This window comes from Megachile rotundata, chromosome 7, assembly GCF_050947335.1.
Source record: "Megachile rotundata isolate GNS110a chromosome 7, iyMegRotu1, whole genome shotgun sequence".
NCBI classification, from domain to species: Eukaryota; Metazoa; Arthropoda; class Insecta; order Hymenoptera; family Megachilidae; genus Megachile; species Megachile rotundata.
Window position 1 is genome coordinate 11,638,107 of NC_134989.1, and position 23,394 is coordinate 11,661,500.

The 23,394-nt window shown below is 36.7% G+C and overlaps 4 protein-coding genes and 1 long non-coding RNA gene across 8 annotated transcripts in view; 4 read left to right on the plus strand and 1 right to left on the minus strand.

The window, feature by feature from the left end:
* The first annotated feature begins 981 nt into the window (after window positions 1-981).
* On the plus strand, window positions 982-4,624 carry LOC143264792 (venom protease-like). Of its 2 annotated transcripts, none has more exons than XM_076533554.1 (7): window positions 982-1,102; window positions 1,528-1,616; window positions 2,005-2,301; window positions 2,901-3,197; window positions 3,338-3,439; window positions 3,512-3,666; window positions 3,843-4,624. In XM_076533554.1, the coding sequence occupies exons 2-7, from the start codon at window positions 1,547-1,549 to the stop codon at window positions 3,996-3,998; spliced, it is 1,077 nt and encodes a 358-aa protein (XP_076389669.1). In that variant the 5' UTR covers window positions 982-1,102; window positions 1,528-1,546; the 3' UTR covers window positions 3,999-4,624. The 2 variants fall into 2 exon arrangements, with proteins under 2 accessions (XP_076389669.1, XP_076389670.1); XM_076533555.1 differs by having other exon boundaries at window positions 1,040-1,324.
* Window positions 4,621-7,650, plus strand: LOC100878556 (venom protease-like). Its single transcript, XM_012284549.2, has 7 exons — window positions 4,621-4,713; window positions 5,229-5,317; window positions 5,724-6,008; window positions 6,384-6,659; window positions 6,800-6,901; window positions 6,974-7,128; window positions 7,302-7,650. The coding sequence occupies exons 1-7, from the start codon at window positions 4,673-4,675 to the stop codon at window positions 7,455-7,457; spliced, it is 1,104 nt and encodes a 367-aa protein (XP_012139939.2). The 5' UTR covers window positions 4,621-4,672; the 3' UTR covers window positions 7,458-7,650.
* Window positions 7,651-8,246: 596 nt separating this feature from the next.
* Nurf-38 (Inorganic pyrophosphatase Nurf-38) lies at window positions 8,247-11,530 on the plus strand. 2 transcript variants are annotated; one of them, XM_012284551.2, is made up of 8 exons: window positions 8,247-8,461; window positions 9,036-9,271; window positions 9,785-9,871; window positions 9,944-10,007; window positions 10,082-10,144; window positions 10,360-10,573; window positions 10,681-10,790; window positions 10,867-10,982. In XM_012284551.2, the coding sequence occupies exons 1-8, from the start codon at window positions 8,269-8,271 to the stop codon at window positions 10,908-10,910; spliced, it is 1,011 nt and encodes a 336-aa protein (XP_012139941.1). In that variant the 5' UTR covers window positions 8,247-8,268; the 3' UTR covers window positions 10,911-10,982. The 2 variants fall into 2 exon arrangements, with proteins under 2 accessions (XP_012139941.1, XP_003703037.1); XM_003702989.3 differs by lacking the exon at window positions 10,867-10,982 and adding an exon at window positions 11,002-11,530 and having other exon boundaries at window positions 8,249-8,461.
* Window positions 11,531-11,955: 425 nt separating this feature from the next.
* On the minus strand, window positions 11,956-15,811 carry LOC143264794 (uncharacterized). The gene is made up of 2 exons (XR_013038731.1): window positions 15,314-15,811; window positions 11,956-12,477 (listed from the first exon to the last, which is right to left on the minus strand). It is a non-coding gene; the product is annotated as an uncharacterized LOC143264794 (long non-coding RNA).
* Cow (Proteoglycan Cow) overlaps window positions 14,361-23,394 on the plus strand; it is a 179,538-nt gene continuing 170,504 nt past the window's right edge. The window contains exon 1 of one of the 2 annotated variants that reach the window (XM_012284556.2): window positions 14,361-14,691. In XM_012284556.2, the coding sequence (XP_012139946.1) occupies window positions 14,590-14,691 (102 nt within the window). In that variant the 5' untranslated portion in view covers window positions 14,361-14,589. The remainder of the gene's footprint in view (window positions 14,692-23,394) is intronic. The other variant, XM_003702990.3, reaches the window with a different exon arrangement.

Below are 23,394 nucleotides of genomic sequence, written 5' to 3' on the forward strand. Positions count from 1 at the left end.
AATAATTTCCATTTTGCATGTGTCTTTGGTGACACACACAAATGTTTGTCTCAAACATGACACAGCTTCCATCCAGAATCCAATATACAGGGTGTTACCTGTAACGCTACTCACGATTTTTCTCCCACTTGCAACCACCTTACGAAAAAATGTTTAGGACAATATTAACAGGGTATGAAGTGCACAATAGATATTAGTAAAGCAAATTTTCAAAACAGTTTGTTCTCTTGGCAAAGTCAAGGTCACCTTGGGTTTTTTAAATAGGAACATACATTTTTTTTTATTCATAGCTTTAGAGGACATCGAGACGAATTCAAAACATATATTACATGATATTTTTACTAACATATTACTCGATTTACAGAAGTGGAAATGTGAAGTAAAAGACCGGAATATTACGCGATGGAAGACGGCATACATTTTGAACATGTAATTAAAGTGTATTTTTCTTACATTCTAGTCGCGTGTTTACATTCAGTAATCTCCTTGGAACCAAATAATGGTTACACTACCAAAGTCAAAAGCTAACTACTTAACATCTCCACTTCTGTAAATCGAGTAATATGTTAATAAAAATACCATGTAATATATGTTTCGAATTCGTCTCGATGTCCTCTAAAGCTATGAATAAAAAAAAATTTATGTTCCTATTTAAAAAACCCAAGGTGACCTTGACTTTGCCAAGAGAACAAACTGTTTTGAAAATTTGCTTTACTAATATCTATTGTGCACTTTACACCCTGGAAATATTGTCCTAAACATTTTTTCGTAAGGTGGCTGCAAGTGGGAGAAAAATCGTGAGTAGCATTACAGGTAACACCCTGTAGATCTAAACTTGTTATGTCTTTTCAAGTGATTCACTTATACGAATACCTTTAAACGTTGTCATTGTAGCTCAGAAATAAAATTATTTATTTATTCGAATGAATGGTTCCCGAAATTGTTTAACCCTTCTAAATAGTGGGCACCGTGATGAGAAATCCTCAATCGGACGCGAGTCGTGCCAGAAGCAGGTTCGCGTGAATTGTCGTGAACTTAGTGGCCCACAGAAATTTACTATTTATTGAATAGTCACGTATATAAAAATTTATTGAATAATCAGGTATAATTCAGTTAAGCTCATTCAGAAGCTCGATGTTTAACGAAAAGGTCACACCGTGTAGAGTAGTACGCGAAGATTACTACGAAAAATTATAGACGAGATACCAATAATTACAGTGTTCTACTTTGTAATTTTTATAGTCATTACCTGTTTTGTGATTAATTATTCTAAAGTGCATTATCTGTGAAATTTGTGAGATTTGGTGTATGAACAGAGCTTCATGTATATTAAATTATTTTATAATTATTGAATAATATTCTATGTGACACGTGAATTAAATTCACTTCAAATACGACAATGTGATGTTTTCATATAGTCATAATCCTATAAATTATACCAGTGCAATTTGTATTCTTTTTTAAATATTTGTAAAACTTGATACTCGTATATTTTTATGCGATACTGAACCTTTTCTTTCTTTTCAGAAACCCAGCGACAGGAAAGATGTTGTTCCCATGTTTGGCGTTAATTGCAGTTCTGTATCCATCCATGGTGCCCCAGGTATCCGCAGAAGGTTTGTAAAAGTTAATTTTTTTCCAACTGTAATGTCTATGTATTACCGAACAAAAACAAATTGAAAAATGTTCAACCTATTCGTTTAAATATTGTCAATTGAAAGATTAGTATAAAGTAAACGTGTTCGATGAAGTATACTAAGGGCCCCGAAATTCATAGTAACAAGATAATCAGTACTTTCAGAAAATACCGTCCTATATTCTTTCATTAATTTTCTTTGAAACAAGTATAATTAGTTCACTTTATAAATAATAACAAAAGAAAGCAATATGACCAATTCACTTCAACTTTCATTAAATTCATAAACCATTCACAAAATATTTGTGAATATTGGAGTTAAATGAATACACTAAATGAATACTAGAGTTAAAAATACTGCTTTTCAGGTGAATCATGCATACGAAACAACCTACAAGGCGTCTGCATTAACATATTGTCCTGTCCGTATTTATTATATGTACAAAAAACTCAGCCAGAAGCTAGCGAATACTTGACGAACGCGACTTGCTATGACGCCGACAAGAATTCAATTGTGTGTTGCCCTCAGGACGACTCAAAAGATATTAAGGAAATAAGGGACAGTCCGTATGGGCTATTGCAACCACCGAATTGTGGCTTCAGCAATGCCTCACATTATGTGTTCGATGTGCGTGTTAGCGGTGCTGCTGTGCCAGCTGAACCTGGTATGTAGATTATATCTCGCTTTCTTTTATGTTTTTTGATTAATTTGTCTGTGGGTAGAATCAACAACGTAACAGTGTAAATTTAATTGGGGAATAAATTTCGACAATTCCACATTGCTGCATCCCCAAATTCCAACGTCCCTAATTTTCTATATCTCAAAATTTCTACGTTGCCAAATTGTTACCTCCCCAAATTCCCATATCCCCAAGTTTCTACATCCCTAAATTTCCAAGTCCCCATATTTCCACATTCCCAAATTCCCATATCACCAAATTCCCACATCCTCAAATTCTCACATCCCCAAATTCCCTAATTCCCAAATTCTCACATCCCAAATTCTCACATCTCCAAATTCCCACATCCCCAAATTCCCACATCACCAAATTTCCACATCCCCAAATTTCCAAATTCCCAAATTCCCACATTCCCAAATTCCCACATCCCCAAATTCTCACACCCCAAATTCTCACATCTCCAAATTCCCACATTCCCAATTGTTAAATTTCCAAATCTCTTAAAACTCCCCTTGAGTCTCCCCAATTTTAATTTCAGCACCTAAATTATCTAATGTACATTAGCAATGTTTACAATATTTCAGGTGCATGGCCCTGGCTAGCAGCCTTAGGCTACGAGAATAAAAGCAATCCATCTCAACCAAAATGGCTGTGCGGAGGATCCTTGATATCCTCCAGACACATTTTGACTGCCGCCCACTGTATTACCGATGGTTTGTACACCGTCCGCATTGGGGACCTAGATTTATTCAGCGATGACGACGGTGTTCAACCTGTTCAATTGGGAATTGACAAAGTAACAATTCATCCCCAATATGGCACCTCGTCGACCGCCAACGATATAGCTGTTATCTGGTTGAACGACAATGTGGAATTTTCCGGTAAGTATCAATGCTATAAATATCCATTCTTCCTCGAAATACAAATTTCAAGTGTTCATTGAAATTCTGTTCGAAATTAACGAATAGAAGTTTCGTTAAGAATGAAAATATATGAATCGTTTTTGTCTTTTTACTTTCAGAGCACATCCGTCCGATTTGTCTCCCAGTAAGGCCTTCCCTTCGGAACAATGATTTCGTAAAATCCTATCTGTTCATTGCTGGATGGGGATCAGTTAAAGCAAGTAAATAAATTCGTTCGCTATTTTCCAATGTAAATATTATTTGAATATTCTTTCATTTGACTTTCTCGCCAGGCAGCAGTGTTATTAGCCCAGTTCTTAAGGAGGTGCTGGTACCGGTAGTTAGTAATGCAGCTTGCAATGATGCATATTCCCGAAGAAATGCCTCTGTCATCGATGATCGAGTATTGTGTGCTGGATATGCTGGTGGTGGAAAGGATGCTTGCCGGGTAAAGTCACGAAATTTATCACACCTTCTTCAAATTTGCAGACATTTCCTCAGTCATTACTTTCCACTTTAGCAAATGCAAACTTAGTCATGCAACGTTTAAAAATTCGATAAAATCACTTCATAAAAAAATAATTCGGTGAAATGTAGAAGGATTAATTTTTCATAATTTTGTAGGGTGACAGCGGAGGACCTTTGATGTTGCCGCAGCGCCGGTACTTCTTCCAAATTGGAGTAGTTTCGTTCGGTTTAGGATGCGGCCTGCCTGGATATCCTGGTGTTTATACTAGAGTGACGGAATTCCTGGATTTCATTATCTCTGCGATGGAGTAATTGAAAAATAGTCAAGAAGCTTAATGTCGCTCTCACTCCGGTTAAAAACCTTGGACTGTAAATAATCTCTGCAAATGCTCTTAGTTGCACATCGATTAACGTCTTCTGTTAAACGAACGATTTTGCACTGAAAGTGTTTCTGAAACGCGAAGGAGTTTGTTAAATAATCTTGATTAATCTTAATTAATCGCTCTGCATCTTCTGCGACGAACATATTTTGTGCAATTACGCAGTTTGGTTCCATTGAATCGAATTTATGATTTACATTTTAGAACACTGGAAGAATGTTATCGAACCTTGTTTTTTGTGCATTGAAATATTGAGGAAAAGTTGAATAAAGAAGATCTTTTCTCGACCATGATGTAACGCCACGAAAATGCCGCATAAATGTCGATTTATGAATACTAATGTGAAGTTTGAACAAAAACTTGTTCTGTTCAAAATAATTTCCATTTTGCATGTATCTTTGGTGACACAAACAAATGCTTATCTCAAACTTGACACAGCTTCTATCCAGAATCCAATATAGATCTATACTTTTTATGTCTTTCAATGTGATTTACTTATACGAATTCCTTTGAACGTTGTCATTGTAGCTCCAAAATAAAATGATTTATTTATTCTAATGAATGGTTCCCGAAATTGTTTAACCCTTTTAAATAGCGGCCATCGTGATGAGAAATCCTCAATCGGACGCGAGTCGTGCCAGAAGAAGGTTCGTTGTGAGTTGTCGTGAACTTAGTGTCTCACAGAAATCGACTATTTATTGAATAGTCACGTGTATAAAAATTTATTGAATAATCAGGTATAATTCAGTTAAGCTCATTCAGAAGCTCGAAGTTTAACGAAAAGGTCACTCCGTGTAGAGTAGTACGCGAAGAGTACTAAAAAAAATTATAGACGAGATACCAATAATTACAGTCTTTTACTTTGTAATTTTTATAGTCATTACCTGTTTTGTGATAAATTATTCTAAAGTGAATTATCTGCGAAATTTGTGAGATTTGGTGTATGAACAGAGCTTCATGTATTTTAAATTATTTTATACTTATTGAATAATATTCCATGTGACACGTAAATTAAATTCACTTCAAATACGACAATGTGATGTTTTCATATAGTTATAATCCTATGAATTATATCACTGCAATTTGTATTTTTTTTAAAATATTTGTAGAAATTGATATTCGTATGTTTTGATGCGATACTGAACCTTCTCTTTCTTTTCAGAAACCCAGCGATAGGAAATATGTTGTTCCCATGTTTGGTGTTAATTGCAGTTCTGTATCCATCAATGGTTCCCCAAGTATCCGCAGAAGGTTTGTAAAAGAAATTTTTTTCCAACTGTAATATCTATGTAATACCGAACAAAAACAAATTGAAAAATGTTCAACTTATTCGTTTAAATATTGTCAATTGAATGACTAGTTTAAAGTAAACGTGTTCGATGAAGTATACTAAGAGCCACGAAATTCACAGTAACAAGATAATCAGTACTTTCAGAAAATACTTTCCTATATTCTTTTACACTTCATTAATTTTTTGGTGAAACAAGTATAATTAGTTCATGCTATAAATAACAAAAGGAGGCAATATGACTAATTCACGGCTTTCATTAAATTCATAAACTATTCACAAAATATTTGTGAATATTAGACTTAAATGAATACGCTAAATGAATAGTAGAGTTAAATGAATACTGGAGTTAAAAATACTGCTTTTTAGGTGAACCATGTACACGAAACAAACTTCAAGGCGTCTGCATTAACATACGGTCCTGTCCGTATTTAATATATGTACTAGAAACTTATGGCACGGCAGCCAAAGAATACTTGACGAACGCTGTTTGCTATAACACCGGCAAGGATCCAATTGTTTGTTGCCCTCAAAACAACTCAAGCGATAGTAAGGAAATAAGGGACAGTCCGTATGGGCCATTGCAACCACCGGATTGTGGTTTCAGCAGTGTCGCGCATCACAGAGTTGTTGGTGGTGTGCCTGCTGAGCCTGGTACGTAGGTCATATCCTGACTTTTATGTTTTTTAATTCATTTATCTGTGGGTGTATCAACATTGTAAATTCAATTGGGGAATAAATTTCGGCAATCTCACATTGTTACATCCCCAAATTCCAACGTCCTCAAACTTCTGTACCTCCAAACTTCTACGTTGCCAAATTGTAACATCCCTGAATTCCCACATCCTCCATCTTCTATATCCCCAAATTGCTACGTCGCCATATTTCCACATTCCTAAATTTCTAAATCCCCAAATTCCTACACCCCCAATTGTCAAATCCCCAAATCTTTTAAAACTTGACCCTCCCTATTTTAATTTCAACAATTAAATTATGTACTGTATATTAACAGTGTTTACAATATTTCAGGTGCATGGCCTTGGATAGCAGCTTTGGGCTACGAGAATAAAAGCATTTCATCGCAAACAATATGGATGTGCGGAGGATCCTTGATATCCTCCAGACACGTTTTGACTGCCGCTCACTGTATTACCGATGATTTGTACACCGTCCGCATTGGGGACCTAGATTTATTCAGCGATAACGACGGTGTTCAACCTGTTCAATTGGGAATTGACAAAGTAACAGTTCATACGGCTAACGATATAGCTGTTATCAGGTTGAGCGATGATGTGCAATTTTCCGGTAAGTGTCAATGCTATAAATATCCATTCTTCCTCGAAATAACAATTTCAGGTGTTCATTGAAATTCTATTCGAAATTAACGAATAGAAGTTTCGTTAAGAATGAAAATATCTGGATCGTTTTTGTCTTTTTACTTTCAGATTACGTTCGCCCGATTTGTCTCCCAGTAGGGCCTTCCCTTCAGAATAATGATTTCGTACGAGCCTTTCCATTCGTTGCTGGATGGGGATCACTTGAATCAGGTAAATAAATTCTTTCCCTATTTTTCAATGTAAATTTTATTTAAACATTCTTTCATTTGACTTGCTCGCCAGGGAGCCGTATTATTAGCCCGATTCTTATGGAGGCACAGGTACCGGTAGTTAATAATGCGGCTTGTAATAATGCATATTCTCGATTCCAAGCCGCTGTCATCGACGATCGAGTATTGTGTGCTGGATATGCTCGTGGTGGAAAGGATGCTTGCCAGGTAAAGTCACAAAATTCATGAAACTTTCAAATTCGCAAACTTCTACGCAGCCATTAATTTCCATTTTAGCGAATGCAAACTTTGTCATGCAGCGCTTAAAAATTCGATAAATACACTTCATAAAAAAATAATTCGGTGAAATGCAGAAGGTTTAATTCTTCATAATTTTGTAGGGTGACAGCGGAGGACCTTTGATGTTGCCGCAGCGCCAGCATTTTTTCCAAATTGGAGTGGTTTCGTACGGTCATGGGTGCGGTCTGCCTGGTTCTCCTGGTGTTTATATTAGAGTCACCAAATTCCTGGATTTCATTATCTCTGCGATGCAGTAATCGAAAAGTATTCAAGAAGCTTAAGGTTTCACCCACTCTGAATAAAAATCTTAGACTATAAATAATGTTTGTAAATGCTGTTAGTTCCACCTCCATTAGAGTCTTTTGTTAAACGAACGCTTTTGCACTGAAAGTGTTTGTGAAACGCGAAGGACTTTGTTAATCAATCTTGATTAAAATATAATTTAAACTATTTTTCAGATTTATTTATAATTTCGTGCCGTATGGAGAGATCGTTTTTTTATTGTTAATTTATTTTCTGCATTTTTTATAATTCATTGCAATAAATGTGATTTACGTATGGAATAGAAAGTCATAAATGACATTAATTAATTTTTGTATTTCCAAATTTTCAATGTACTAATCATCAAATATTCAGATTTCCAAATTTCTTTCCCGTTTTAAAATCCACTAATGATTTTATTTATGCATCGTTCTGTTAGTTATTTATGGGATTACGATTAAGACAGAATTGAATTTCGCGCCAGTGCGGCGTCATTTTGAACGTTCGAATACTCTTTAGCGCTAACTTTCTTCCTACTTAATTTTCTTCCTTATTTCCTTATTTGTTGCGCAATGAGAAGTTTCAAGTACTGTTTTCAACATTAGTATATCGATTTTAAAAGCAACAAATTTGATTTCATATTACGCTACATTTTCTAACGCTGCGTAAAAGACCAATACAATGAATCAGCACGAATGAAACACACACATTTATTAGTTGTACCGAGACTGATAACAGATTATCATGAATTTATTTCTTCGCGCGTAACGGGAAATTTAGTACGCGTTTGTGACGCTAGATGACAGGATGTCGCTGATAACGCTACACGTGTTACGTTGCCGAGGTTTCAAAAAGTTGACTGTTCCGCTCAGATTAGTAGCGACCGGTACTTTCGCACAACCGCAAACGTGTTCAGCGCTCGAGAAACAACTCACAAAAATGTCGTACACCGCTGTAGAGAAAGGTGCACTAAACGGCTCTGATTACAGAGTTTATTTCAGTAAGTATTTTAGAACATAACCTTACATGCACTTTCAGTTTCCGACTGATTGTTTTTCAAAGGTCGAGGGTCAACGTATAGGTCAAATCTTCATTGCAAATTTAAAATATGTAATTATATTACACAGCAGATTTTTATTATGTAATCGTTTTATTCGGTACTTCTCTCTTGTAATACGCTCAAGATATGACTTCTAATTTTTTTGCATAATTAGTTTTACCTTGTGATCTTATCATCTATTCATAATTCTTAATGCTGCAATTTTTTTAAACTCAATGAAATTTTGTTTGCATTCTTATTCTTTACATGTCTCAAACTTTCTATAATGTCAGTATGACAGTTGTTTTAGTGAAAGGATTGAAATATTTGCATCATGCTAGGACTAGATATGTAGAGTGTAGATGTTTTTTGTTTGCTTTGCTGCCTTAGTTTTATCAAGATTTCAATGCTAAGGACTTTTTGTTTGAAATCTTAGGAATTTTAATGAATATCTGACATGGTTGATCAATCAATAATTCTAAATTTGAAATGGTATTTAGTTCTAATATATGTTGTATGTATATATATATTGTAGGAAATGAAACTGGCCCAATTTCACCCATGCATGACATTCCACTTTATGCTGATGAAGCTAATAAAGTAATGAACATGGTTGTTGAGATACCAAGGTGGACAAATGCAAAGATGGAAATCAATCTTAAGGAAACATTAAATCCTATTAAGCAGGATGTTAAAAAAGGCAAATTAAGATATGTTGCAAATTGTTTCCCTCATCATGGATACATATGGAATTATGGTGCATTGCCACAGGTATAAATTATTTTAATTATTTAATGTAGAGTTTCCCACATCTTCCAAAAGTCCCAAAATTCTATAGTTTTATCTGCAAAAAAATTTTTTTTGCGCTCATCAATGAATTCTGAGTCATTTAATAGATCAGTATAGTTTAAGGGAACAATAGAATGCACCACAAAGGCATTTAATTGGTGTTTGATAACATTGTTGGCATCATTTTATCCTGTGACATCATTTAATAGAATGACATCATCAATTTCATTGGCATCAACTTATTAAAGAAAATGTATAGTAGGATGGTTCATACACACTTCAATTTAAGTTTGTAGACACACTTCATAGGAATGTATGAACAATGCCTTATCACATCTTATGTAAAGTCTTAAACTTAGTTCAAGGGTATCACATATTATCTAGTTGACTTCGTTTAATATGAAATGTTTGATATCGCTTCTTTCATTCTCATATACGTGCATTTCTTTGCAAATATTTATTCTTATTGATATTAATAAAAAATTTTATTTACAGACCTGGGAAAACCCTGAGGTACTGGATGAATCTACTGGATGCAAAGGAGACAATGATCCTATTGATGTCCTTGAAATAGGATATAGGGTACAAAATTTTAATTTTAAATCCATGAGTGATAAATTTTAATTTAAGTATAACAAGATATGGTTTTATTAGGTTGCAAAAAGAGGTGAAGTTTTGAAAGTAAAAGTTCTGGGTACTGTTGCACTCATAGATGAGGGTATGTGGAATTTTGAATAAACAAGTAGTAATCTTTAAAAATTTTTATTTTATTTTGTTTGTTCACGATTTCAGGCGAAACGGATTGGAAAATAATCGTTATCGACGTTAATGATCCTTTGGCCGACCAAATGAATGGTAGCATTATTTATATCAAGTTATCTTTCTTAATCATTGACAATTTAATAAGTAATATATCGATTTATAAGGCATTATTCTATTATTATGTACCTATCTTATCAGACAAACATTTCCGCTTTATTCGCTGAATGTCCGTGGTATAATGGATGCGTCATTGTAATCTATTTGATAAACAGGTTGATTAAGATACACGGAAATTTTTAACGTTGCAGATGTATCAGATATTGAGAAACATTATCCGGGCCTAATGAAAGCTACCATTGAATGGTTCAAGATTTACAAAATTCCAGACGGTAAACCGGAGAATCAGTTTGCATTTAATGGAGAAGCAAAGTCAAGAGACTTTGCATTACGTATTGTGGAAGAAGTACATCAACACTGGCAAAACCTTATTAAGCGTGAAGCGCCAGCAGGAGGAATTGCATGGTTTGTAATGATGTCTTCAAATTTAGAAACTTTTAGATTTTGCAAGCATCCGATGCTTCACTTAATCCGTTTATTTGAACGTTGCTTTATAAAAATTATGTTTACAGTACTAACGTAACTGTCGCTGGCAGTCCGTTCAAAATTACTGCAGAAGCTGCTGAAGAAATACTGGAAAAGGCTCCAGAGCCATCAGAACCTCAAGCAGTAGATCCAATAGGTAAGTCAAAATTTAAAAAATCACAAACATGTAACATACGAGATTTGATTTACATAACTTTATAACTTAATTTCAGTTGATAAAACTTATTTTATCTCAACGCTTCATCATAAGTTATAAACGCTTCGTATTTGATGCTATCTTTCTATGAATGTATATTGTTCTATTAATTATACAATGATTATCAAAATATTCTGATGTTTGATTTCAGTCGATAAATGGCATTACGTGCACCTTAAGTGAGAATAAAAGGAAGGTATTTTCGCATCATTTGATGACTACACATGCTTGCTTGTTTTGATGGCACATACCGAAATATCACGTATTACTCCTTCGTTATAAGTTTTGATACATTCGATAGTTATAGAAAATATTTAAATATTGTAATATCTATGATATTATAATATTTAAATATTGCAATATGTGCTCGCAGTACCGAAGCAAGCAGTACCTAAGCAAGATGAAACGTAGCAACACAACTTCATATGCGTACTATTATTTATTTTATATTGTTTAATGAAGAAGGGTTCTTTAATTGATTTCCAAATATGTACCTTTTTTCATATCATTTATTAAAACATGTTGCTGCATTGTACGTGGTAGTAAGCATACTCCTTTCCAAGGTTGTGATATATGATTTTCCATAAATATCTAGGAAGAGCTTATAGATGGAAAAAAATTTTCCAATATTTGTTATATTACATACATGTAATACAATAAAAACTAGTTTGCGATTCCAACTTTGTTACTTTTACCGGAGACCTTCAATCGTCACATTTCTCCCTCATTCCAAAAACTATTATAGTTAAAGTGCAAACTTAACAATTATGATAATATTGGTGCATAAATTCGACAAAATTAAAATCAATGAGCGGAGTCGATAAGTTAGGAGAGTTTAGACTAAAAGCATATCTAATAGCACCACGAGGACCGGCGGAATTGTGAAGAGGAGATCGTTTATACTTCGTAATCCCGTCGAAGGTGCGTGCTTGCCCGGTACACCCGCCGGAAGTGGTCTCGGAGGAGACATTCGTATCTACTTCGTAGTGTGTTTAAACATACAAGCTACGAGATATATATTGTGCAGCAGGACACACATCTACCTGGACCGAGGAGATGAATCGACCCATTGGTACAATAAATTTCCAAGCAAGATCCGACACAAAATAGAAAACGAATTGCAGCGAATATTGAATATATATAAATTTTTATGTAATTTGTACACTTTCAAACTTCAAAATTTACGAATTGCAAGAACTTAATTTTAAAAATTCTAAATTGACGAATGTTGAACACATTAATGTTAGTTATATTAGCGTTAAAATTATATTTATCAACCGCGACGCAATTGTGCATATTAAAAAAGGAAGAACAAAGCTCGAAGGGCAATATTTAACAAATATGAAGTAGATACAGTTTTCTCCGCGTTGGCTTGGTAACGTTTCCCGCTTTGTCTTTCCCGCGATGCGATCTATTTTGTAGAGGAAATGCCTGTGACGTTGTCTTCCTGGTTTCTACTCCCGGGGGATGTGCTCGCGCGCTTCCCACCTGAGGAAAATAGCTGGGGACTGAAATACAGTACAGGTTGGCGCGGTAAGAAAATAGTAAGACAAATTGCTACGACAACTTACTGCTCGAGATACAGGTCTGTGCTTTTATGTCTCTAAGTATCTTCAAAGAAAGAGCACTGGAACTCAAAGAAACACTAGATAATATATAAAGTAGTACTTATGCTGCTACACTTTAAACCATAAAGTACATTACTAAAACTTTTAACATAATTTTACGATTAAATCGTTTATAGATTCATAGCAAATATTATGAAAGAAACAAATTATTTTATTGAGAATTTCTATGCTTTTCGTTCTCGTTATTTTCCCGCCATTTTTTGTACCAACCCAAAAGCAGGCAATTAATAAATCAAAGTACTTTTAAACAATCGTTAACGTCTAAGTTATTTGTACAACTATTTGTATCGGTTAATTTAACGTCATTAAAGAAAATAAAGGATAGACGCAATTCATTCTCCGCCGCATCATTTATCACGGAGCTTCTAATCTCGGACCAAGCTGTTACAGCGAAAAAGGTGTATTCCCAAGTTCGCGTCATTTTGCGGGAATTCTTCGCATTCTTTTTCCATCTCGTCTACCTGCTTTCGGAACAGAGAGCGTTAGAATTTCTCGGATTCCTAATTAATCACGGTTCGACTCGCTCTTTGGGTTAAACGGTGAAATGTCATCGTGCACAATGAAATGTGACGCTTCAAGACGAAGCATCGGTAGGAATTGCGGACTTGTTTAGGAGTTATCTGTCAAAGAGGATTCTAATCCGACACGAGCTCAAGAAGAAAGTATATATGGGTGCGTTCAGATCTTAAATTAAACGAGCAAGAACATTTGCTCGTGCTCGTTTAGTATCAGCAAAATTCTCGGTCACACCAAACAGTTGAATGCGGGCGAATATTTGTGAAGTTTGAACCGAGCGCTTAATTCGAATTCAATAGGGGACAGCTAGATAAAATTCAATTACACTATATTCAATTCGATATAATTAAATTCGGCGTTTCAGTTAGAAATGATCGAATTTGACATATTCGAATTTAGCATGATTCAGTTCGAAATGGCTCAGTTTGACGCGTTTCAATTTGACGCGATTCAATTCGGCACGTTTATGACATGATCCTAAATAACTGCGAATTGAATCGTGTTAAATTGAATCACGAGGAATTGAAATATATGCAATTGAGTCACATGAAATTGTAATCTACCGAATTAAACCTTGTCGCATGAAATTGAATTATGTCGAATTACATTGTAATGCATTGAATTTAATAACGTGGAATTACGTTAAATTGCATAATATTGAATTACGTAGAATCGCAAAGCGTTGACTTAAAACATGTAGAATGGAATCGTGTCGAATGAAATCACGTGGAATTGAAACTTGTCGGTGCGAATCAGAGAAAATCGAATTACCCTGAATCGAGACGCACGGAACTAAAATACGTCGAATTGAATCATGTCGGTCGAATAGTTTCAACGATACGAGCGCCCTTATCATTAGTACATTCTGTCACATGGTGTATCCGAGCCGTCAAACAAAATCTCTGAGCAACATTAAATTCACGCTCGAATACATTGAACGTGGGCGAAGAACAAACACTCGCTTGCCCAATCTAAACGCACCCTAAGAAGCTTCCCAAAAGAAAGAAAGTCAGAAAGAGAAACAATAAAAAGGAAAAAAGAAGAATGTTGCTAGGTCGGTCCGCTTTCTGGACGAGTATCCGGTGCGAGACTGGATTCTTTCTCGATGCTCTCCTGCCGAATTCCCCGCGCCCTTTTTTCTCGTCAACTCGCTGGCAACACCCGGTAGGTGAACCAGCAGGTGGAGGTATTGACTGGCGCAGTGTACCACGCGCTCGCGCGAATCTTGCTACCATAGGACCGTGAAGGCAGACGCGGCGTCGTGCTCCAGATGAGACAGACAGAGAAGGGTAGTCCGCCCGCGGCCCCCAACGTCCCTCCCCGCCATTCGTCGGAATCCGACCAATGAGCGGCCACGCGTCCGTAGTAGTGCGGCGTCGCCTCTGCTCGGTTCGCGCACTCACAACTCGTTCGACCGTCGAGCTGAACGCTTCGAGAGAATCGCTGCGTACGAACGCGTTCAGTTTACGTGCGCGCCTTTTAAACCGCTACCACCGTTTCGCGAACGTCCTTTGTTTGCCGTATCGGGTCCCCCTATACACGTGTTTGCGTGCTACGTCTCCGTTTAACGGTGCTCTCCCGCGGGAACAAGAGCCATGCGATTTTCGTGGGTGTTCGTGGCCACGGTGCTGCTCGTTCTAGTCTCCGGAGCAAGGTGTAAGAGGAAATTCGACGGGGATTTCGAATTCGCCGAAGAGGTGAGTCTTTCTTCGTTCGTTTATTTATAAAACAGTTGTCTCTATGTTTTGTACGCAAGCGACATGTTCGTTCTTGCCGGTTGGCTAACACGTCATGTCGCGTTCACCAGTCAGCGGAACATTGACAGGTGCATTCATTTGAAATGACAAGTGTCGTGCTAGCTTTTGTTTCGGCGTAATAATTCTAAAGAGAGTAGTCAATAGTTCGTTCCTTTGCGCTGTGTTTGAATATCGTTTGCGCGATTCGCTTTGTTTGACGCGGTAAAAGGATTCGCATTGGAACGCGTCGATATATTGTTAAGAATTTATCGATAGAGCGCAGATCGTGCGCTTTTGTTGCTCCATTCACGGCGGTTATAATTTTTTCACGAGGTTAGTCGACTGTTTGAAAAGTTCGATCGGCGTTCGATTGTTAGTTCGGTGTTTTCAAGGATATTCAGGTAAAACGAGCCTCGAAGGTTGAGCATGTCGTAAAAATGTCGCAGGTTGAAATAATATTATACGTTATGTTGAACCTGCTCGAAGGCGATCTTTTACAAATACGTAAAACTTCTTTCTACACGAAGAGCTACAGTTTCTTTTCGTTATTTTATATTCATAATGAAACATAATTGGTACTGACCTTCTTTAAGAGCGATCATAAAATACACGATCATAGTCGGGTTCATTAGGTGGCACGCAATGTAGCCACTTTTACTTTCACGTAACTGGATCGGTTGTTCAAACGCAAGTTATCCGGCGCAATTGTTTATTTTCTGAGCAGTGATGCCGTGCTCGCTTTCTACGTGTTCGAACTTGCCTAGGTAAACATTGCGATCAGAAACAATTACGACGAATGTGCCCGTTTCATGCGTACGTGACATTAATGCCGCGTGTTGCTTGCATGTATGCAGTTACATGGCATTAGGTTTCCATGGTGCGCGCGCCATATGCCCTCTGACATAAACAAGGTAATCGAACTTCAATTATAAACATCTTTGTTCAGGGTGGTCATTCATACTGATCTTGTCAGTGTAGATTAAATTCTCGGGTAAAATTCTATTGATGTTATCGAATTTTGTGTGAAAGGAACAGTCAATTATTTTTAATTTTGGATAAATTATAGAAAAATAAAATAACGTTTGGCAATTGAGATTTTCGATTTAGAAATCATAATGGAGTTTTTCTGTTCGAGGAAGTAGAAACCCCTTGACCGTGTCTGGTTACTTATGTCCGTTTTCACTGCAACAAGCTACCCGTTAGTCCACTGTAATTAAAAGTTTTTATTTGCGCAAATAAGTAACGGTATGTTGCTAACGTGTAAAGGTGAAAAACTGTCAGGATACTTTGGCAAAATGGCGACGTAGTATTTGGTAATTTAAAAAATTTGAGAATTGGAAATTTTAATTTCGTATTTTAAGCCACTGAAAATTTTTGAATTAGCAATTTAAAAATTTTATATTTTGGATTTTGAAAAGAATTTGTTGCACCGGTAATTAATGCATTACAGTCCATGTAAGTGACAGCAACCAGCACAAAGCTGACGTGACAAATTTGGGTTTTGCCAGAGATGTGCAAAATGTCCTGATAGCACAGAGCCCTGAGGGTTAAGGTCTGTGAATTAAAATTCCGTCGCTGTTGGTGTTATTTTCGTCGAATAAGGTCAAACAGGACTCGTATTTATGCAAACTTTATTTCTCGCTTTCACCTTTCGAGTTCACCCTTGAAGTTCCACCCACGTACTACGGTAAACGTACTATACAGAGAGTGTATCTTTATCGACGAAACCCACCTTAGGGATGAATACAGAAGTAGAAAAAAAGGAGCACGCAAACGACCCGTTTCGCATCGTGCACTGCTCCGTACATACGTTTGTACCTGGTTGCTTTATCGAGTGCTCGAAGCGGGCGCGTTTCATTTTCGAGGCTCGCGGGGGTTTAATTAATTATCCCCGGTCGCAAAGATAATACAAAGAGCTCGGTACAGTTTGATAATTATACGTGTGTATATTGAATGTCGACACTGACAAATTTGACCCGGTTTTCTGGCCGGGAACACGCGTGGGCGACCTATCGATTCGAAACGCATTACTTCGACGATTTTCTATTACGAATCGGACTAGACTAACTGGTTCCGCTAAATACATTGACTTAAGATAATACGTGCGGATAAATTATGAATCGTAGATAATGAAAGGTGTCGCGTTAGACAAACGGCGCGACGTTTAGTAAGTGTTTTCCTTTTCAATAAATTTGTTTAGGTTGTTGCGTAAGCGAACGTTTTGCGTTGACTAATAATTTTGTATCGTTGATCTGACACGCGTTTTCATGAATGATTTGTTAAGGATAATTCTCGAATCCTGCTTTTCGTTTTGGAGATTTTAGGTGGATGTAGATTGTAAAATTATTAGAGTTTAGGGATATTGCGGATTAGGGACTTTTGGATTTTGGGATATTCAGATTTAGGGATTTTGAAATTTCTGAATCTCGGGATTTAGGGATTTTGGGATTTAGGGACTTTGGGGTCTAGGGGCTTTGCAGTTTAGGGACTTTGAGATCTAGGGACTTTGGAGTTTGGGGACTTTGGGATCTAGGGACTTTGGAGTTTAGGGATTTGGGGATTTAGGGACTTTGGAGTTTGGGGACTTTGGGATTTAGGGACTTTGGGATTTAGAGACTTTGGGATTTAGGGACTTTGGGATTTAGGGACTTTGGGATTTAGGGACTTTGGAGATTAGGGACTTTGGGATCTAGGGACTTTGGAGTTTAGGGACTTTGGAGTTTATAGACTTTGGAGTTTGGGGACTTTGGGATCTAGGAATTTTGGGATTTAGGGATTTTGGAGTTTACGGACTTTGGAGTTTACGGACTTTGGAGTTTATAGACTTTGAAGTATGGGGACTTTGGGATCTAGGAATTTTGGGATTTAGGGATTTTAGAGTTTAGGGATTTTGGAGTTTAGGGACTTTGCGGACTTTGGGATCTAGGGACTTGTGAGTTTGAGGACTTTGGAATATAGGGACTTTCGAGTTTATGGACTTAGGAATTTAGGAACTTTGGAGTTTATAGACTTTGGAGTTTAGGGGCTTTGAAGTTTAGGGACTTTGGAGTTTGGGGACTTTGGGATCCAGGAATTTTGGGATTTAGGGATTTTGAAGTTTAAATACTTTGTGATCTAGAGACTAGAGTTTAGGGATCTTGGGATATAGGGACATTAACCCTTTGCACTCCTCAATTTCTTTTACCTACTGACTCCTTAATTTACAAAAAATATATCAAGACAGGGGTTCTCAGTAAAATGTATTGCAACAGTGCGAAGCATGTGACAAATACATTTTTCATTCATTATAAATAGTAAATAAATAAAAATATATATATTTAACCAATCTATTTATCTGAATTATTTATAAGATCCAAGAGAAATGTGATATCGAGCCACACTCGACATAGGAGTGCAAAAGGTTAAAGTTTAGGGACTTGAGAATGTTTGAACTTGACGTAATACAGTATTCTTCACAAAAAGTTCAAGTTTGTCATCATCAACATCTACAAGTTCAAGTTTGTATGTAACTTTCTCACCATCAAGATTTCCATATAAAATACTTAAGCCCACGTTCTCAAGATTTCTAAATTTCTAAATTTAGGAAGTACCAAAAAAAAATTCTAAAGTTTATCCTTTTGGGAACACCTTCGCCACTCGTTGGTCAGCATTGTTCTTAAAACGCGGGTAATCAAAGGTGCTCGTCGGGCGAGCTTAATATCCAGTGCACTTTAAGTTCATGAAACGGTCGTGTTCTTTCGACGCTTTTGCCCCAATTTTACTATTGCTATAACGTTATAACCCTCTCTCGCGGTGCCGTAGCTGCATGCACCAGACACTTGACCCTCTTATCTTTTTCCCTTTTGCGATTCCGCATTGCCATTTCTTCTTTTTTTTTCCCTACCCCTCCGGCTCGCCACTTCGAACAGGTCGAACGGAAAATACTCGTCGCATCCGTCTTCGAGGGGAAGCTGTTCAACCACTCGGCAATAATTCACGGATTTTAACACTAATTGCGTGTGTTCCGCTTTCATTCTTCGCCGTTAGTCGATTTTCTGGCCGCGAGATTCGATTTCCGAAAATACGACCTATCGGGAAAATCATATCGACGTTGTTTATTATCTAATTGGTCATTAGCACGTCCGATCATCCAGCGTTGAAAGCTGAATAAATTTAACGAGCAGTCGAAAATGGGAATAGATAACGTTTGCACAGAGATACGAATTTTTGTATTCACGTTCGGCATTGATAATTCATTAATTAGCGATTGATTCATTCATGATAATTACGATAATTCCTTTATTAAAATATCCCCTTTCGCTTGTCGATTCAATTGTATTGGATTGCTACGTTTTGTTATTCATATTTAGGGTTGGATGGATTGGAAATTTGGGGAATTTGAGGATTTAGGAGTTTGGAAACTCGAGAATTTGGGGATTTGGAAATTTGGGAAAATTTAGGGGATTATGGAGAGTTAGGTATACGGGTAATTTGAGATTTGAGGAATTAGGAATTTCACATTTGAAAATTTGAAGATTCAGGAGGTTCGATACTTGAGAATTTGGGGATTTGGAAATTTGGGAAGATTTAGGGGATTATGGAGATTTAGATATCTGGGCAATTAGAGATCTGGGAATTAGAAATTTGAGCATTTGAAGATTTGAAGATTTAGGAGTTTGGAAACTTGAGAATTTGGGGATTTGGAAATTTGGAAAGATTTAGGGGATTATGGAGATTTAGATATCTCAGCAATTAGAGATTTAAGGAATTGGAGATCTGGGAATTAGAAGTTTGAGTATTTGAAAATTTGAAGATTCAGGAGGTTCGATACTTGAGAATTTGGGTTTTGGAAATTTGGAAAGATTTAGGGGATTATGGAGATTTAGATATCTCAGCAATTAGAGATTTAAGGAATTGGAGATCTGGGAATTAGAAGTTTGAGTATTTGAAAATTTGAAGATTCAGGAGGTTTGATACTTGAAAATTTGGGGATTTGGAAATTTGGGAAGATTTAGGGGATTATGGAGATTTAGATATCTGGGCAATTAGAGATTTGAGGAATTGGAGATCTGGAGAATTAGGAACTCGAGCATTTAAAGATTCAAGACTTTGGATACTTGAGAATTTGGGGATTTGGAAATTTCGAGGGTTTGGGGCATTAGGGCCATGATTAGAGATTTTGGCAATTAGGAAGCTGAGGAGTTAGAGACCTGGGGAATTAGGAAACCAAGGAATGTGAGATCTGGAGAATTAACAATTTGAGTATTCGAAGAAGTTCGTATTGCAATATTCCCAAATCTTCAAACTGTCCAAACCCTCCAAGTCCTCACATTTCCCCAAATCCCCAAATTTCCAAGTTCTCAAGTAAACTTAAAATATTCCCCAAAGCCCCGAATTCACAATGAATCCCCAAATGGCAGTGTTCCCGAAACCACGTAAACACCTAGATCGAGCGATGAGCGTGCAATAAAACACCCTGAACTCGATACTGGTTACGTAGCTATATCAAATTATTACTATTACGTTCTCGTGACTCCGCGTTCGTGTCATAAACCATGAGCAAACGTAACCAGAGAAATTACTATCGCGAGGTAGTAAGTTAGTAATTTATGAGGAACAATAGGTCGTGAAAAGAGCGAGTGCAACCGGTACACTCGTTTACCTTCGCGCCACTAGGTCACAGTATTCTCCGGCGATCGATCGGCAATTTTTTTTTCTCCATTACGCCAGGAATAATCGATTTTCACCTCGATAGAAAGCACTCGGTCGCGTGTGTGTCTGTGTGCACGCCTATAAAACCGTATCCAGAGAGGAAGCGAAAGAGAGAAATTTCGCGACAAGACTGCGATTAGTGAAATTACAAAACGGAAGTGGCACGATTCGCAATAACGCGGGTATAATGAGAGTCATTTTGTAGCAAGCTCGTAAAGGTTCACTTCAGCTACACGTCTTTGGTATAATGAAACATCTGTACGCGGATCTTGCTCGATTACGCATTTAAATCGACGATTTAGCAACACTTCGCTCCTTCGACAGGATGAGACGGCTTTTCGAAATTCCCTCCTTTTTTCTGCTCCTCTCTGCATCGATTATGCAGATTAGCGGTGTTGGCTCTTTGGCGAGCGGAGAATCGATCCTACACTCTTTTGCTTTATTTCGGGATAATGAGACACATACATGCATGACTTTTTGTGGACAACCTTTGCTTTATAAACTTGATACAGGTTTTGCTCTTGTTTGCGATGAGCAGATTGATATTTAATTTTAGCTCATTTGGATAACTTGGTCGTTGTGAGATGAGTTATAGAGATTCGGGAGGGATCCTTGAAAATTAGAGAGCTTATGAAGATTGGAGATTTGAGATCTTGCGAAAATTTGAGGTTTGAGATCTTGCGAAAATTTGAGCCTTGAAGATTGCAACCTTGATTCAAAAAATTGTGAAGGTTGGAGATGTGAAAACTGGGATCTTGATAATTAGAGAACTTGAGAAAATCAAGATTTGAGATCTTGTGAAAATTTGAGGCTTGAGATCTTGCGAAAATTTGAGCCTTGAAGATTGCAACCTTGATTCAAAAATTTGTGAAGGTTGGAGATGTGAAACCTGGGATCTTGAAAATTAGAGAACTTGAGAAAATCAAGATTAGAGAGCTTGTGAAAATTTGAGGCTTGAGATCTTGCGAAAATTTGAGCCTTGAAGACTGCAACCTTGATTCAAAAATTTGTGAAGGTTGGAGATGTGAAAACTGGGATCTTGAAAATTAGAGAATTTGTGAAAATTTGAGGTTTGAAGACTAAAACCCTGAAGATTTAATAATTTTAAACCTGCGAATTCATGAAAATTACAAATTTGTTGCAGTACGAATTTCAGAAAGTAGTGAATTAATGAACATGAAAATCTGCGTATTCAATATTTCCGATTTTACTTGTATAATAGTAGATTTGTTAGGAAAAAGGGAGCAGCACGATAGTAGATCGTTTGGCAGTTACGATTGTCAATGTTAAAATTGCCGAGAAATCGTTGAAAACCGCAAGCCATTCAGTCCTTTTTGAAAGGACAAGCTCGATCAAACGTTCGTAAAAAAGTATTCTCAAAATAAATGCAAAAGATGCATCGGAAGATAAATGTAAAAGATCCAACGTGGGAATAATACGAGAGATATTCGAGAGAATAGTAGAATTATTTTGCAAAAGTGTTCGTAATAAAATGAACGATTTTCTCAGAATAATCAAACCAAATGTATATTCAATTTGGAGGCCGTTTCCAGACAAATGCGACCAGATATTCTGCACATACATCAATTCAACCGGTAATATTACATGAATAAACAGAAATGCAGACTGTACCAGCATAATTAGCTGAATGTTGATACGCACATTTCCTCTATGCAACAACCATTTTGTTCCTGACACAATCCTTCAAACATTATTATCTGTAAACACCATGTGAGTAATTAAACAAAGAAAATGATCAACGGAATATGTAAATCGGCTCGTGATCCATCAATTATTGCAGATCATTGGATGTTAAGCTTATTTATCTGCATGTTGCGTTGGTTAGGAATTTAGTGGGAATGGACTGGGGAAATTTGGGAAAAAAACGAATTGGGGGTTGGACTATTCAATTTATGGATTTACCAATTTGCAAATTTAAAAGTTTATGAATTCGTGTGTTTTTAAATTTGTAAAGTGAACTTTCAAGGATTCGAACTTTTAGAAATTCTAGGATGTAAAATATAGGAAATTATAATTATTTCAAATTTCCACATGTTCGAATACCCAGATTCTTGCATTTGCCAAATTTTTTAAATTCTCAAGTTTCCAGACTCTTAGATCATTAAATGTATAAGTGCTTAAATTACCAATTCAGCAGATTTCTAATTGCCCAGATCTTTAATTAGCCAAATCCTTTATCCTTCAGATCCCTAATACTTCAAAGTCTAAATCTTCAAATTTCCAAATACTTCAATTCTCAAGCTTCCAGACTCTTAGATCATCAACTATACAAAAGCTCAAATTTCCAATCCTCTAAATTTCTAGTTGCCCAGATCTTCAATTAGCTAAATCCTTTATCCTGCAGATTTCTAATACTTCTAAGCCTAACTCTCTAAATTTCTAAATCCCCAAATTCCAGAATCCAGTATCCAAACTCCAGAACTTTCAAATCTTCAAATACCTAATCTCTAATTTCCCACATCTACAATTACCCAGATTCCCAATTCCCCAACTCCATAATCCACATTTAATCCCCCAAAGCCTAATTCTCCAAATTTCCAAATCCCCAAATGTATCCGCTAAGCTCTAAATACCAAAAAAGTAAGTCAACAAGCGACTTAGAATATTTAATTATACCATTTGCCATTTAATTAAGCAAAGGAAAAGGAAAAATTCTAAAATTAGAAAGTACGTGCAGCCATAAAAAGCATTCTTTCCAAAATACCAGAAGCAAACAGGCAGTCAAAGAAGAATCATGCTAGCGGAAGTCAGTGGGGAGTTCTTCGACTTCCGGTGAATTCCTTGCGCCGCCAATTACCAGGGAAGGACCGGTTGCCAAGAAATTGCATAGAAATGAAATTTTCCGCGAGGAAATCTCGCTCGACGCACGCTTTATTCCCGCTAAGAGGTTTATAAAAGCTTTCCCCTAGGTTCCATCAGCCTCCAGGTTCCCTCGCGATAAATTCGAGCTTA